At 44.1% G+C, this 15,328-nt stretch overlaps 1 protein-coding gene across 2 annotated transcripts in view; it reads right to left on the bottom strand.

Annotated features, from left to right (window-relative positions):
- Positions 1 to 6,135: 6,135 nt before the first annotated feature.
- Positions 6,136 to 15,328, bottom strand: part of si:zfos-2326c3.2 (mitogen-activated protein kinase kinase kinase kinase 4) — a 254,941-nt gene continuing 245,748 nt past the window's right edge. For both annotated transcript variants that reach the window (XM_048605155.1, XM_048605156.1), the window contains 2 exons: positions 14,285 to 14,424; positions 6,136 to 6,528 (listed from right to left, as the gene is read on the bottom strand). In XM_048605155.1, the coding sequence (XP_048461112.1) occupies positions 6,445 to 6,528; positions 14,285 to 14,424 (224 nt within the window). In that variant the 3' untranslated portion in view covers positions 6,136 to 6,444. The remainder of the gene's footprint in view (positions 6,529 to 14,284; positions 14,425 to 15,328) is intronic.

Raw genomic sequence — 15,328 nt, 5'->3', positions numbered from 1 at the left:
TCTGCTCTCTTTCAGCTCACCTATCTCCCCCTCTGCTCACCTCTCTTTCTGCTCTTTATCCGTGCATCTCTCTGTCTCTGTGCTCTCTTTCCACGCACTTTCTTGTTTTCTTTGCTCTCTCTGTCCTCTCTCTTTCTGCTCACCACCTTCTCTCACCCTCTTCTCATTTCTTTCTCCAAGTATTCTTTACCCGTGACTTGAATCCTTCTTTTTCATCCTCTTCCTGCTTCATTCACTTCATTGGCTGGATTTTGTACCCCACACTGATGGATGTAAAGGCATGGACACTAAGATATCCAGCAGCTGGCATTCCTGCTGCCTGTATCCTCCTGCAATGACCTGCCTGAGGTTTTGCAGGATGCAGAGGTGGTATTGGGCTTGGTCTTGGGTCTCTTGAGGGCCTAAGGTAGACAATTAATGGCTTTGTTTTGTGCCAACCATGAAATAGAGAGCTCCATGCCATGCAGGACATCCAGCAGCATGAGCTGTGCTCAACCTCTCAACCAAGAGGGATGGTTTCTTTTGTGGGATCCCTTGAGCCCATCAGAGAATGAGCTCCTCCCAAGGTCATTCACTCTTTTTCACCCTTTCTTCCCCTGGTCTCTTAAATCCAACCCCTCAACCCACTCATTGAAACCTTCAGACCTGACCGTCCATGGCTCTTTGGTATTGCAGTCTGTCTACATTCCAACAATAGACACCATGACTGGTGATAGCTCCTGAGAAATGGACAGGCGTCTCGCCCTAAAGCAATTAATATTGAATTGCTGCAGGGCAACCGCTGAGTTCAGGCATGAGCTCCCTCCCCCACCAACCCACTGACGTTTTATCTCGGGTCGGGGATGGCTTCCAAAGACTGCAACACCCCAAAAAGATTCCTGCTCCGTATTTCTCTGCCTGTGTGCTCTCTTTCTTCCTTACTTGCAGAACCATGGCAAAATAACGGTAGCCAAGCTGAACTTTCCTCACAAGTAAAGTTCTCCAGAGGACACACCTGCTTGTCAGTCGTGCAATCACATCTTTCCTGTTGTCCTATGACCAAAACCACATGTAGCACTCCAGCTTTGGCCTGACTAGTGGTTTACGCAGTTCCAGTATAATGTCTCAGACCTTACAATTCCACACCTCAGCTCATGAAGACAAGCATCCCAGGATCAGAAGGAGGCCATTCGACCCATCACGACTGCACCTGTTCTATTCCCTCATTCCAACCTCCTACCTTTTCCCTATATCTCCCGCACACCATTTCTATCCAAATGACCATCTAATGTCCCTCTTCAATGCTTCAATATAACCTGCATCCACCACATTTCCAGGCAGTGCATTCCATACCCTAACTACCCGCTGTGGGAAAAAGTATGTTCTCACATCACCCCTTGCTTCATTTGCACATCACTTTAAAATGTTACTCATTCACTAGGCTGGTTTTCCTCTTCTTTTCTGCTTATTTCGTTCCTTTGTCCATCTTATCACTTCAGTGAGTGTTACAAAGACCTCCCTGAACTGTGGGTCAGCGGTCTAAAAAAAACTGAAGGCAGGGTAAAGGGAAATGTGAAGGAAATATTCGAGACTGTACCTGACTGGCTAATCAGGTCAAGCCATCTGTTAAACTGTGACAGAATTTCTCACATGTATCAGAGGCAGGGAAGAAGCTGAAAATATGAGAAAAACTTAAAGCATTCACTCTTCTTTTTCAAAAAGCTAACGGGATCACAGAATTCTAGATAGTTAATACATGGACAGAGTCCATTCAGCCCATTGTATCTGTGCTAGCTGACAAGAAGACATCCAGCCTAATCTTACTTTCCAGTTTTTGCATGTTAAAGCACTTTAAGTTACACATCCAAATGCTTTTTAAATGCAATGCATGTTTCCATTTCTACCAGCTCTGCCAACACTATGTTTCCAACCTTATCACTCTTTGGGTTAAAAGAATGTCCACCCCAATCTCCTCTGAACCTCCCACCCTAAATCGATGTTCCCTGCTTTATGGACCTCCCAATCAAAGTGGATAAAGCTTTCTTATCCACTTCGTCTTAATTCCTCATAATGTTATGCACTTCAAATAGGTTTCCCTTCAGCTTCCTCTATTCCATAGCAAATAATGGTAGACAGGCTGAAATCTCCTCGCAATTAAAGTTCTCCAGAGGAAACACCTCCTTGTCAGTCTCTTCACTAGTACAATCACATCTTTCCTGTTGTCCTGTGACCAAAACCACATGTAGCATTCCAGCTTTGGCCTAACTAGTGGTTTACGCAGTTCTAGTATAATGTCTCAGACCTTACAATTCCACACCTCAGCTCATGAAGGCAAGCATCCCAGGTGTCTTCTTAACCAGCATAACTACTTGTCCAATCACCTTCAAAGATTTGTGGACATGCACTCCAAGGTTCCTCTACAGTTCTCAGTGCCTGACTGATTTATTGAGCATTCCCTCATCTAGTTGATCTCCTTAAATGCATCATCTCTCAATTCTGCAGTGTGAACTCCATTTGCCATCGTTCTGCCCATCTGACCAGTCTGTTCCTGCAACCATAGCTTTCTTCCTAATTATTGACTGCATTGCCAATTTACTGCACAGCAATCTTGTGATGATGCATCTATATTCAAATCTAAATTATTCATATGTACTGCACAAAGCAAGGGAGCTAGTTCTGAGCCATTTGGAATATCAGTGGAAACAATCTTTCAGTCACAAAAACACCCATTGACCACTACATTTTCCTTTTAGCCTCTGAGGCAATGTAGGATCTAAGTTGCTACTTGGCTTTGGGTTTTACTTTCTTGACCTGTTTTTCATGCAGAACCTTATCAAAAACCTTGCTTAAATCTCTACGTATGACACCAAACACACTACCTTCATCGACATTCCTTGTTATGACTTCAAAAAAATTCAATCCTCTTAGTTCGGAATGGCTTTCTGTAAACAAATCTGCGCCAACTGTCTTTGATTCATTCGTGTACTTCTAAATGAAGATTTTTTCCAGTCCCTCAGAATCTTTTCCAATAATTTTCTCACCCCAAGGTTAGGTTGACCTGGCACTATAATTACTCAGTCTGTCCCCAGCTCACTTTTTAAACAACGGTGCAACATTAGTTGTTCTCCAGTCCTCTGACACCACACACACACAGCCAGAAAAGATCAGAAAATGATGGTCAGAGTCTCTGCTATTTCTTCTCTTGGATGCCTGGTCAGCCTAGAGTAGATAGATTTTGTTTAAGATAAGGGATTTTTCCAATTTCAAAAAAGGTAAGTGCTTTAATATGTTCATTCTTACTCTGTTAATTTAATCAAACATTGCACATGCTTCTTTCCTGATCCCAATGTCTGAATTGTTCCTCTCTTTCATGAAAACATACAAGTCTTCACGAAGAACCATACCCACCTTCTCCACCTGCACACATAGATTACACTTATATCCTGAACAGATCTACTCTTGCTTTAGTTCTCTTTATGTGGTTAGAAAACAACTCCTTGATTTAAAGGAGTAGGAGCTGATTGAATACTTTATTGCCTTTTACCCACCTCATCCCCATAACACTATACACCACTGACAATTAAAATCCATCATTTAATGCTTTAAAAATACTCAAAGATTGAGATTTCAATATTCCTCTGCTGTGGAGTCACAAGCCTCCAGTTAAAAAGAAATTCTCCAAAGACCAAGGACAGAAATCACGACCCCCTCCTCTTTAAATTGTGTCTCCTGGTTCTAGACTCCCCAAATGTGGGTTGGAAGAGGCTGGGTAACATTTCACCTGCATCCACCCTGTCTGTTTCATTCAGCATTTTCAACTTGACAAAATTTGTTCATGCCATCTCTTTTGTTTTCTTTATGTTTTGCCTTTCCTTTCCTCAGACCTTTGGATGAACTCAGCAGCTAAATTAGCACTTGCGATAAAGCCAGCAGGAACACATCTACAGAAAATCCACAGAAGCAATGGTGGGGGCGGAGGGTTGCTGTGAACTAGCCTGCTCTTTGGAAGTGCAAAACCTACCTTCCCATCCATGTTATTATCCCCTGCTTGTTTGGCAGCTCTGGAGACGTTGCCACAAAACCTATAAAAGCGTAACATTGATTGCTCTATTGGTACTTTGTTAGATCATTTGGCACTGATTGGAGAGGCTTATCTGTTAAACATATCTTCAATTGCACTAATTGTATGAGTACAGCAGGGGTGATAGCAGCTGAATGGCAGAATTCCTCAACACAAATGCTCACTTATCCCTCATTTGTTTTCTTCCTGCACTCATCCCAAACTGGGCCACCAGGAGCTATTGTGTACTGCTGCTTCTCATGCCTTAAGTATAGGATGAAAAATCAGAAAATGTATCTGTAGTGGTGCACAATAAATCCTGGACAATGGTTAGTTAATTTGCTCGAATGTGACCTGAAAGGATGGGGCAGGGAATTCTGCACACTTCAAAAATCTTGAATAGCACCTCTACCTGAACTTGCACCATCAAATACTATTGTCATCCCTCTTGTGGGAGATTTTACCGCAGAAATCCAATTTATATTTTGATATTAGCAAAGTAAAGGGAAATTGTAACTGTTGCTAAAATATTGAAGTGGTGAGGGCGTGCTATAAACTCAACTTACAAGACCTACTTTCCCATCCACATTATCAGCCCCATGGGTTTGTCAGCACTGATGAAATTGCCACAAAATCTTTAGAGACATGACTTTGCTCTTGGTAAACCGTTAGGACAGTTTGGCACAGACTGGGGACTGCTTCAAGTTTTCAAATCCATGATGGAGGATTTTCAACCTCTCGCAGAGGTTTAAAGCTGATACTGCGGTTGGATTGGCTGCTTTCAAAACTGTCCAGTTTTAATTTCTGCCGGTTTGTCTGTACGGCAGGTTGAGACATTTGAAACTCATCACAGGATGGACACTGTTAGAGTTACCAGAGAAATTATAACCCGTGCTGGAGGAAATTGACAACAAGGGGACACAATCTGAAAATTCGAGCCAGAGCAGTCAATGCTGAAACTGCGCAACAAGTGGGAATTAATGACTGTGGAGATGGGCCTACTCTCTGCTTAGTGACAACTCTGCCCCAGCCATTACACAAGGGGCCCTGTCAGGTTTCAAGCCTGATCAGACAGCCTACTGTTGGGGTTCCCAGCTCCACCAGAGAGGCCCCAGTGAGGAGGGACATGGGCTCAGTCTAGAGGGCAGTGGGATATCTTTCTCCAGGTGCTTGACTTGCTGTTGGTGGATTCCACTGCTGGGCACATTATGCCTGGAAAGCCGCAACCCCATTCCCCCCTCCCAAACGCACTCCACACTGCCGTCCACCCCACCCCAGTTCCCTCAGCCCAGGTTTCAGCTGGTGGTCTGCCCACGCAATGTGGCCCTCACCTGTCACTGATCGTACACTCAGTAAGACAAGGTCAGCAAATGATCTTCAAGGGCCCCAAGTGCCCTTTGGGCAAGGATCTCTGTACTTTACTGTTCCCACCCTGGATGTAATTGGGTGTGTCAGAAGGACTCCATCCGTCCACTCACCTCATTCCTCCTTCCCCATCCCACTCTTGAGATGAGACACGGCCTAAGTGAACAATCAAAGTCAGAAGTCACATGACACCAGGTTATGGTCTAACAGGTTTATTTGAAATTACAAGCTTTCAGCAGAGCTCTGAAAGCCTGTGGTTTCAAATAAACCTGTCGGACTATAACCTGGTGTCGTGTGACTTCTGACTTAGTCCACCCCAGTCCAAAACTGGCACCTCCATATCATAATTAGGGGGTTAAATGGCTTACTCACGCTTCTAATGGCCTTAAACCCAGGCAGCAAGTTGAAAATCTACCTCACTGAGTTCTAGTAAGTGCAACGCAAATAGCCTGATAGTGATTGACTGACCTGCTTCAGAATCAGCCAAAGCCCAGCGGGTGCAGTGCACTGGATGTCAGAAGGGTCAGAACGTCACTTTGGAAAAGATGCTACAGAATTAATCTCAAGTAAAATACAGTACATCACTGCGTTAATAATAGCATTACTAACATAAAACCCACCTAAAATACCGCATATACAAAATACTGGGGTAAAACATTGGAGGTTGTCACTTGTAGTGCAAGTGAACTATAGGAGGCGTGGTTGTGCAAAAGACCTTGGACACATCTATATATATGTGCAAACAGTTGGCACACTAAGCTACTTTTTTTTGCTTAACATTACAGTAATATATCGTCTATATGCTACAACAACCCGAACTTAAATCAGTAGAATTACAGAAACTAGTTTTGGTCATTGGCATAATACGTGGCAACAGCTTATGCCCAACTGTAGCATTGGTTGTAGATGGAAGGTCAGCTCTTGTCTGACACTGTCACAATTATTCGAGAACTGTTTATGTCAATGGGACTGGGAATATGTGAAGATGGCCACTTCTTTGCAACACAACTTCCAGCGAGTGTTTTCAAGATTCCTGGAGGCTACCAGTTCAAGAGAGAGTTCTGACCAAGTGTCATAAAATAAATCTGACTGCATCCACCAGACTGAGCTGAGGCAAAGAACACCTGAAAAAGAAGTAAAATGTGGAGTGTGTTAATAACCAGAGCCAGTGAATTATCTTTAACAGATTAATAATAGATTTAACAATGGCATCAATAATTTGGATTGATGCACTGACCTATAAATTGGCACATGATTACCATAGAATGGGCCTACATTATTTGCTGATCCTCTGCTCACCACTTTATGTTATCTTTTTATAAAATTGTCAATCAAAAGTCACAAAAACCCACTGAAGAATGGGTTTATCTTTAACTTTATCTTTATCTTTAAAGAATTATCTTTAACAGATTAATAATAGATTTAACAATGACATCAATAATTTGGATTGATGCACCGACCTATAAATTGGCACATGATTACCATAGAATGGGCCTACATCATTTGCTGGTCCTCTGCTCACCACTTTATGTTATCTCTTTATAAAATTGTCAATCAAAAGTCACAAAAACCCACTGAAGAATGGCAGCTCTGAAAGTCTCATCTGGATGGACTGCCCAGGATATTTACATCAGGCTTATTTATCACATTGAAGGCACCATGCAAATCCAAGTTGTTGTAGTTGTAATATACACTATCGAACACAAAGTAACAAGATTGCATTTACGTAAAGGTTTCATATTGTAGAGTTACGTCACTCTGGAGAAGGACTCTGGACCCGATGAAGTCTCATGGCTTCAGGGTAAACATGGACAAGGAAACCTCCTGCTGATTACGACATACTATCCTCCCTCAGCTGATGAATCAGTACTCAGAGTAAGCATTGTGGAAGAAAAGGGCACAAAATGTACTCTGGTGGGGATTTCAATGTCCACCACCAAAAGTAGCTCAGCAGCAGTGCTACTGATCGAGCTGGTCGGGTCCTAAAGGACATAGCTGCTAGACTCGATCTGCGGCAGGTGGTGAGGGAACCAACAAGAGGGAAAAACATATTTGACTTCATCCATACTAATCTGCCAGCTGCAGTTGCATCTGTCCATGACAGTATCGGTATGAGTAACTATCGCACAGTCCTTGTAGAGACAAAGTCCTGCCTTCACATTGAGAATAATCTCCATCGTGTTGTGTGGCACTATCACCGTGTTAAATGGGACAGACTTTGCACAGATCCAGTAACTCAAGACTGGGCATCCATGAGGCGCTATGGGCCATCAACAGCAGCAGAATTGTACTCCAGCACAATCTGTCAACTCATGGCCCGGCATATTTCCCACTCAACCATTACCATCAAGCCAAGCGATCAACCCTGGCTCAATGGAGAGTGCAGGAGCAGCACCAGGCATACCTGAAGATGAGGTGTCAACCTGGTGAAGCCACCAAACAGGACTACTTGCATACCAAACAGCGAAAGCAGCAAGTGATAGACAGAGCTAAGCGATTCCACAACCAACAGATCAGATATAAGTTCTGCTGTCCTGCCACATCCAGCATGAATGGCGACGGACAATTAAACAACTCACCGGAGGAGGAGACTCCACAAACATCCCCATCCTCAATGATGGAAGAGCCCAGCACATCAGTGCAAAAGATAAGGCTGAAGCATTCGCAGCAATCTTCAGCCAGAAGTGCCGAGTGGATGATCCATCCCAGCATTTCAGATACCAGTCTTCAGCCAATTCGATTCACTTCACGTGATATCAAGAAATGGTTGCAGACACTGGATACTGCAAAGGCTACAGGCCCTGATAATATTCCGGCAGTAGTACTGAAGACTGGTGATCCAGAACTTGCTGCTCTCCTAGCCAAGCTATTCTAGTACAGTTATAACACTGGCATCTACCTGACAATGTGGAAAATTGCCCATTTTTGTCCTGCACACAAAACGCAGGACCAATCTAACCTGGCCAATTAATGCCCCATCAGTCTACTGTCAATCATCAGTAAAGTGTTGGAAGGTGTCATCAACAGCGCTCGCAAGCACTGAGTGACAGCCCTTGACATCAAGGCTGCATTCGACCGAGTGTGGCATCAAGGAGCCCAAACAAAACTGGAATCAATTGGTATCAGGGGGAAAATTTTATGGTGGTTGGAGTCATACCTGACACATAGGAAGAGGGTCATGGCTGTTGGAGGTCAATCATCTCAGCTCCAGGACATCTCTGCAGGAGTTCCTCAGGGTAGTGTCCTCGGCCCAACTACCTTCAGTTCCTTCGTCAATGACCTTCCCTCCATCATAAGGTCAGAATTGGGGATGTTCGCCAATGATTGCATAATGTTCAGCAACATTTGCAACTCCTCAGTTACTGAAGCAGTCTATGTTCAAATGCAACAAGGTCTGGACAATATCCAGGCTTGGGCTGACAAGTGGCAAGTAACATTTGCACCACACAAATGCCAGGCTACAACGAATAAGAGACAATCTAACCACCGCCCCTTGATATTCAACAGTGTTACCACCACTGAATACCCCACTATCAACATCCTGGGGGTTACCACTGACGAGAAACTCAACTGGACTCACCACATTAACACAGTGGCTACAACAGCAGGTCAGAAACTGTTAATACTGCGATGAGTAACTCACCTCCTGACTCCTCAAAGCTTGTCTACCATTAACAAGGCACAAGTCAGGAGTGTGATGGAACACTCCCCACTTGCCTGGATGAGTGCAGCCCCAAGAATACTCAAGAAGCTTGACACCATCCAGGGCAATGCAGCCCACTTGATTGGCACCACATCCACAAGCATCCACTCCCTCCACCACTGACACTCAGTAACAGCAGTGTGTACTGTCCACAAGATGCACTGCCGAAATTCACCAAAGATCCTCAGACAGCACCTACCAAACCCACGACCACTTCCATCTAGAAGGACAAGGGCAGCAGATATATGGGAACACCACCACCTCCAAGTTCCCCTTCAAGCTACTCACCATCCTGACTTGGAAATATATCGCCATTCCTTCACTGTCACTGGGTCAAAATTCTGGAATTCCCTCCCTAATGGCATTGTGGGTGAACCGACAGTAGGTGGACTGTAGCGGTTCAAGAAAGCAGCTCAACACCACCTTCTCAAGGGCAACTAGGAACGGGCAATAAATGCTGGGCCCAGCCAGCGACACCCACATCCCACAAATCAATAATAAAAAGGCCATTCAATCCATCATGCCTCTGAAAGAGCTTCCAGTATCCCCAGTCCGCTAATATTTCCTCATTGCCCTGCAATTGTTTCCTCTTGAAGGCATTATTGGTTTTGCTTGCACTGTCCTTTAAGGCAGAACATTCCCGACCATAACTCTGCGGGTAAACAAAATTCTTCTCAGTTCTCCTCTGATGCATTTGCTGATTACCGGCATGCTTTTATTACCAGGTCATCACCCAATACCAAGTTTCTTTTCATCAATTCTATTTAAACCTCTCATAATTTGAAAACAACTATTAAATCTCCCTTTAACGCTTCACTGGTCTTTCCACATAACTGAAGTCCTGAATGGTTGGGCCAGTCCCTTAGGAAAGTAAAACTACCAGGTTTACAACAGCAAGAAGGTAAGTGACTTGTCAATTGATTTGGAGTTCCTGAATATTGGTCATGGATTTTTTCTTTTACTTTTTAATCAGCATGTTAGAACATAGAACACAGAACATGACAGCGCAGTACAGGCCCTTCGGCCCTCGATGTTGCGCCGACCTGTGAAACCAATCTGAAGCCCATCTAACCTAAACTATTCCATTATCATCCATATGTTTATCCAATGACCATTTAAATGCCCTTAAGGTGGGCGAGTCTACTATTTTTGCAGGCAGGGCATTCCACGCCCTTACTACTCTCTGAGTAAAGAACCTACCTCTGACATCTGTCTTATATCTACCACCCCTCAATTTAAGGCTATGTCCCCTCGTGCTAGCCATCACCATCCGAGGAAAAAGGCTCCCACTGTCCACCCTATCTAATCCTCTGATCATCTTGTATGTCTCTATCAAGTCACCTCTTAACCTTCTTCTCTCGAACGAAAACAGCCTCAAAACCCTCAGCCTTTCCTCATAAGACCTTCCCTCCATACCAGGCAACATCCTGGTAAATCTCCTCTGCACCCTTTCCAATGCTTCCACATCCTTCCTATAATGCGGTGACCAGAACTGTACGCAATACTCCAAGTGCGGCCGCACCAGAGTTTTGTACAGCTGCAACATGACCTCACGGCTCTGAAACTCAATCCCTCTACCAATAAAACCTAACATACTGTACGCCTTCTTAACAACGCTATCAACCTGGGTGGCAACTTTCAGTGATCTATGCACATGGACACCGAGATCTTTCTGCTCATCCACACTACCAAGAATCTTACCATTAGCCCAGTACTCTGTATTCCTGTTACTCCTTCCAAAGTGAATCACCTCACACTTTTCCGCATTAAACTCCATTTGCCACCTCTCAGCCCAGCTCTGCAGCTTATCTATGTCCCTCTGTAACCTGCAACATCCTTCCGCACTATCCACAACTCCACCGACTTTGGTGTCATCCGCAAATTTACTAACCCATCCTTCTACGCCCTCATCCAGGTCATTTATAAAAATGACTAACAGCAGTGGCCCCAAAACAGATTCTTGAGGTACACCACTAGTAACTGAACTCCAGGATGAACATTTCCCATCAACCACCACCCTCTGTCTTCTTACAGCTAGCCAATTTCTGATCCAAACCGCTAAATCACCCTCAATCCCATGCCTCCGTATTTTCTGCAATAGCCTACCATGGGGAACCTTATCAAACGCTTTACTGAAATCCAAATACATCACATCAACCGCTTTACCCTCATCCACCTGTTTGGTCACCTTCTCGAAGAACTCAATAAGGTTTGTGAGGCACGACCTACCCTTCACAAAACCGTGTTGACTATCCCTAATCAAATTATTCCTTTCTAGATGATTATAAATCCTATCTCTTATAATCCTTTCCAACACTTTACCCACAACTGAACTAAGGCTCACTGGTCTATAATTATCAGGGTTGTCTCTACTCCCCTTCTTGAACAAGGGGACAACATTTGCTAGTCTCCAGTCTTCTGGCACTATTCCTGAAGACAATGACGACATAAAGATCAAAGCCAAAGGCTCTGCAATCTCCTCTCTCGCTTCCCAGAGAATCCTAGGATAAATCCCATCTGGCCCAGGGGACTTATCTATTTTCACACCTTCCAGAATTGCTAACACCTCCTCCTTATGAACCTCAATCCCATCTCGTCTAATAGACTGTATCTCAGTATTCTCCTCGACTACATTGTCTTTTTCCTGCGTGAATACTGACGAAAAATATTCATTTAGCACCTCTCCTATCTCTTCGGACTCCACGCACAACTTCCCACTACTGTCCTTGACCGGCCCCAATCTTACTCTCGTCATTCTTTTATTCCTGACATACCTATAGAAAGCTTTAGGGTTTTCCTTGATCCTACCTGCTAAAGACTTCTCATGTCCCCTCCTGGCTCTTCTTAGCTCTCTCTTTAGGTCCTTCCTGGCTAACTTGTAACTCTCAAGCGCCCTCACTGAGCCTTCACGCCTCATCTCTACATAAGCCTCCTTCTTCCTCTTGACAAGAGATTCAACTTCTTTAGTAAACCACAGTTCCCTCGCTCGACCACTTCCTCCCTGCCTGACAGGTACATACTTCTCAAGGACACGCAGTAGCTGTTCCTTGAACAAGCTCCACATTTCAATTGTGCCCAGCCCCTGCAGTTTCCTTCTCCATCCTATGCATCCTAAATCTTGCCTCATCGCCTCATAATTCCTTTCCCCCAGCTATAACTCTTGCCCTGCTTCATATACCGATCCCTTTCCATCGCTAAAGTAAACCTAACCGAATTGTGGTCACTATCACCAAAGTGCTCTCCTACCTCCAAATCTAACACTTGGCCTGGTTCATTACCCAGTACCAAATCCAATGTGGCCTCGCCTCTTGTTGGCCTATCTACATACTGTGTCAGGAAACCCTCCTGCACACATTGGACAAAAACTGACCCATCTGAAGTACTCGAACTATCGCGTTTCCAGTCAATATTTGGAAAGTTAAAGTCCCCCATAACAACTACCCTGTTACTTTCGCTCCCATCCAGAATCATCTTTGCAATCTTTTCCTCTACATCTCTGGAACTTTTCGGAGGCCTATAGAAAACTCCCAACAGGGTGACCTCTCCTTTCCTGGTTCTAACCTCAGCCCATACTACCTCAGTAGACGAGTTGTCATCAAACGTCCTTTCTGCCACCGTAATACTGTCCTTGACTAACAATGCCACACCTCCCGCTCTTTTACCACCTTCCCTGATCTTACTGAAACATCTAAACCCCGGAACCTGCAACAACCATTCCTGTCCCTGCTCTATCCATGTCTCCGAAATGGCCACAACATCGAAGTCCCAGGTACCAACCCATGCTGCAAGTTCACCCACCTTATTCCGGATGCTCCTGGCATTGAAGTAGACACACTTCAAACCACCTTCCTGGCTGCTGGTACACTCCTGCGATAGGGTTGAAACCTTATTTATGACCTCACTACTCTCAACCTCCCGTACACTGGAGCTACAATTCAGGTTCCCACTCCCCTGTTGAATATGTTACAACACACTTCCGTGGCCATCACACCCTGAGGTTGGACTTATTCTGGATGTTGTAGACCAGAGATAGGGGATGTTATTGTTGAGCTACAAGGCCATACATATCTTGGGATAGCAAGAACTGCAGATGCTGGAGTCAGAGATACCAGGAAGTAGGGTCCTGACCGGAAACGTCAGCTTTCCTGTTCCTCTGATGCTACCTGGCCTGCTATGTTCCTCCAGTCCCACATTTTGTTAACTCATACATATCTTGGGATTTTGTTTTTTACTGTGCAATGCACTTAAACAGACAGATGAGTCCGCAGTTCAACATTTCACCTGAATGATATCACCTCAGTCAATGCAAAACTCCCTTGATGCTGCTGCACTGCTTAAATGATATGCTCAAATCTCTGGAATGCCAACTTTCTGAATCAGAAGCCATTTCATAGAATTAGCTGTCCCAGGTTTAGAAAAAAGGAAAAAAAGTTAATGGTATATTTTGGGGCCCAGATGAGAACTCAACATTGGGGGAGGCTGTGGTATCATGTTAATGTCACTAGACTAGTAATCCAGAACCCCAAGCTAATGTTCCGGGAATATGGGTTTGAACCTGGACCAAGGTAAGTCGTGAAACTTGAATTCAATACAACAACAAACAAAAAAAATTCAGGAAAAAAATAGTCTAATGACAACCATGTAACAAATGCCATAAAGACTCATCCAACACCCTTTCAGTGAAGAAAATCTGATATTCTGGTCTACATAGGACTCGAAACCCACAGCAATGTAATTGACTCTTAATTGCTCTCTGGGCAATTAAGGATGGACAATTAACGGTGGCCCAGTCAGTGAGTCACATAGATGGAAACAGACCCTATGCTCCATCTTATCCATGCTGACCAGGTTTTACAAATTAAACAAGTCCCATTTGTCTGCATTTGGCCCTTATCCCTCTCAATCTCTCCTATTCATGTACCTGTTTAAATATTGTAACTGTGCCCGCATCTATCACTTCCTCTGCCAGTTCATTCCATATACATACCACCCTCCGTGTGAAAAAGTTGCCCTTCATGCATGATTAAAAGCATAGAGACAGCAAAGTATTCAAGAAGTATCAAAAATCACTAACAAGGTACGTTAATCAAATTAACAAACTCCAGAAATCTCTGACCCTGAGAGTAGTATGGCAAATGTTTAAACATTAGCATAAAATTCCTAATTCTGGTTTTTACCTTGTCATTTCGTTCACACAGGAATTTCAATTTCTGTGCCTTTTTATGCATAAACACTCCATCCAGACATCCATTTTCTACACAACGGAGCTCGATTGCCTTCTCTCCCCATCCCATTATGTGATTTGATTGGATATAGGCTGCAAAATAAAACAAATAAGTTTGATAAAACAATGAACTGTTGATGCTGGAAATCTAACACAAAAACAGAAACTCAGCAGGTCTGGCAGCATCTGTGGAGAGAAAGCAGAGTTAACATTTTGGATCTGGCAGCCCCTTTTCAGAACTAGGAGAAAGTTTGATCCTTGTTTACCAAGCATCCAACCTCAGCATTCCCACTTCACCTCCATGTCAAACAAAAAAGATTTTCTTCCACTTTCACAGAATTCATAGAATCCTTACAGTATGGAAGTGGGCCATTCAGCCCATACCGACCCTCCAAAGAGTATTCCACTCAGATCCACCCTATCCCTGTAACCCTGCATTTCCCATGCACCAATCCACCTAGCCTGCACATCCCTGGGCACTATGGGATAATTTAGCATGGCCAATCCACACAACCTGCAAATCTTTAGACAGTGGGAGGAAACCAGGGCACCCGGAGGAAACCCACACAGACATGGGGAAAATGTGCAAACTTGGCACAGACAGTCGCTAGAGTGTGGGATTGAACACAGGTTCTTGGCGCTCTGAGGCAACAGTGCTAACCATTGAGACACTACTCTGCTCAAACCATGCCACCCAAACCACGCCACTTTCCTTCACTTGACTCTTGAAGATGCTAAAAAGACAGATCTGTGAAAGGTTTGGGGTTAACATTTCATCCTGAAAACAATAATTCCAACAGGGCAGCACTCTCTCATTAGAGATAATTTTTGTGCTCACGTCCTGCAGTGTCTCTTGAACTCATCACTTTCTGAATTAGAAATTAAAGTGTGGGCTCACTGAAACACAAGTGGTATCTATTCATATTGGCTGGCGGAAGGGACATATCAATAGCAGCTATCTCCAGCATCTTATGTAGTGTGCTATGTCTTCAGAGGT

Source organism: Rhincodon typus, chromosome 14 (assembly GCF_021869965.1).
Source record: "Rhincodon typus isolate 14 chromosome 14, sRhiTyp1.1, whole genome shotgun sequence".
Taxonomy (NCBI): Eukaryota; Metazoa; Chordata; class Chondrichthyes; order Orectolobiformes; family Rhincodontidae; genus Rhincodon; species Rhincodon typus.
This window is presented reverse-complemented; position numbering and strand designations above follow the sequence as displayed.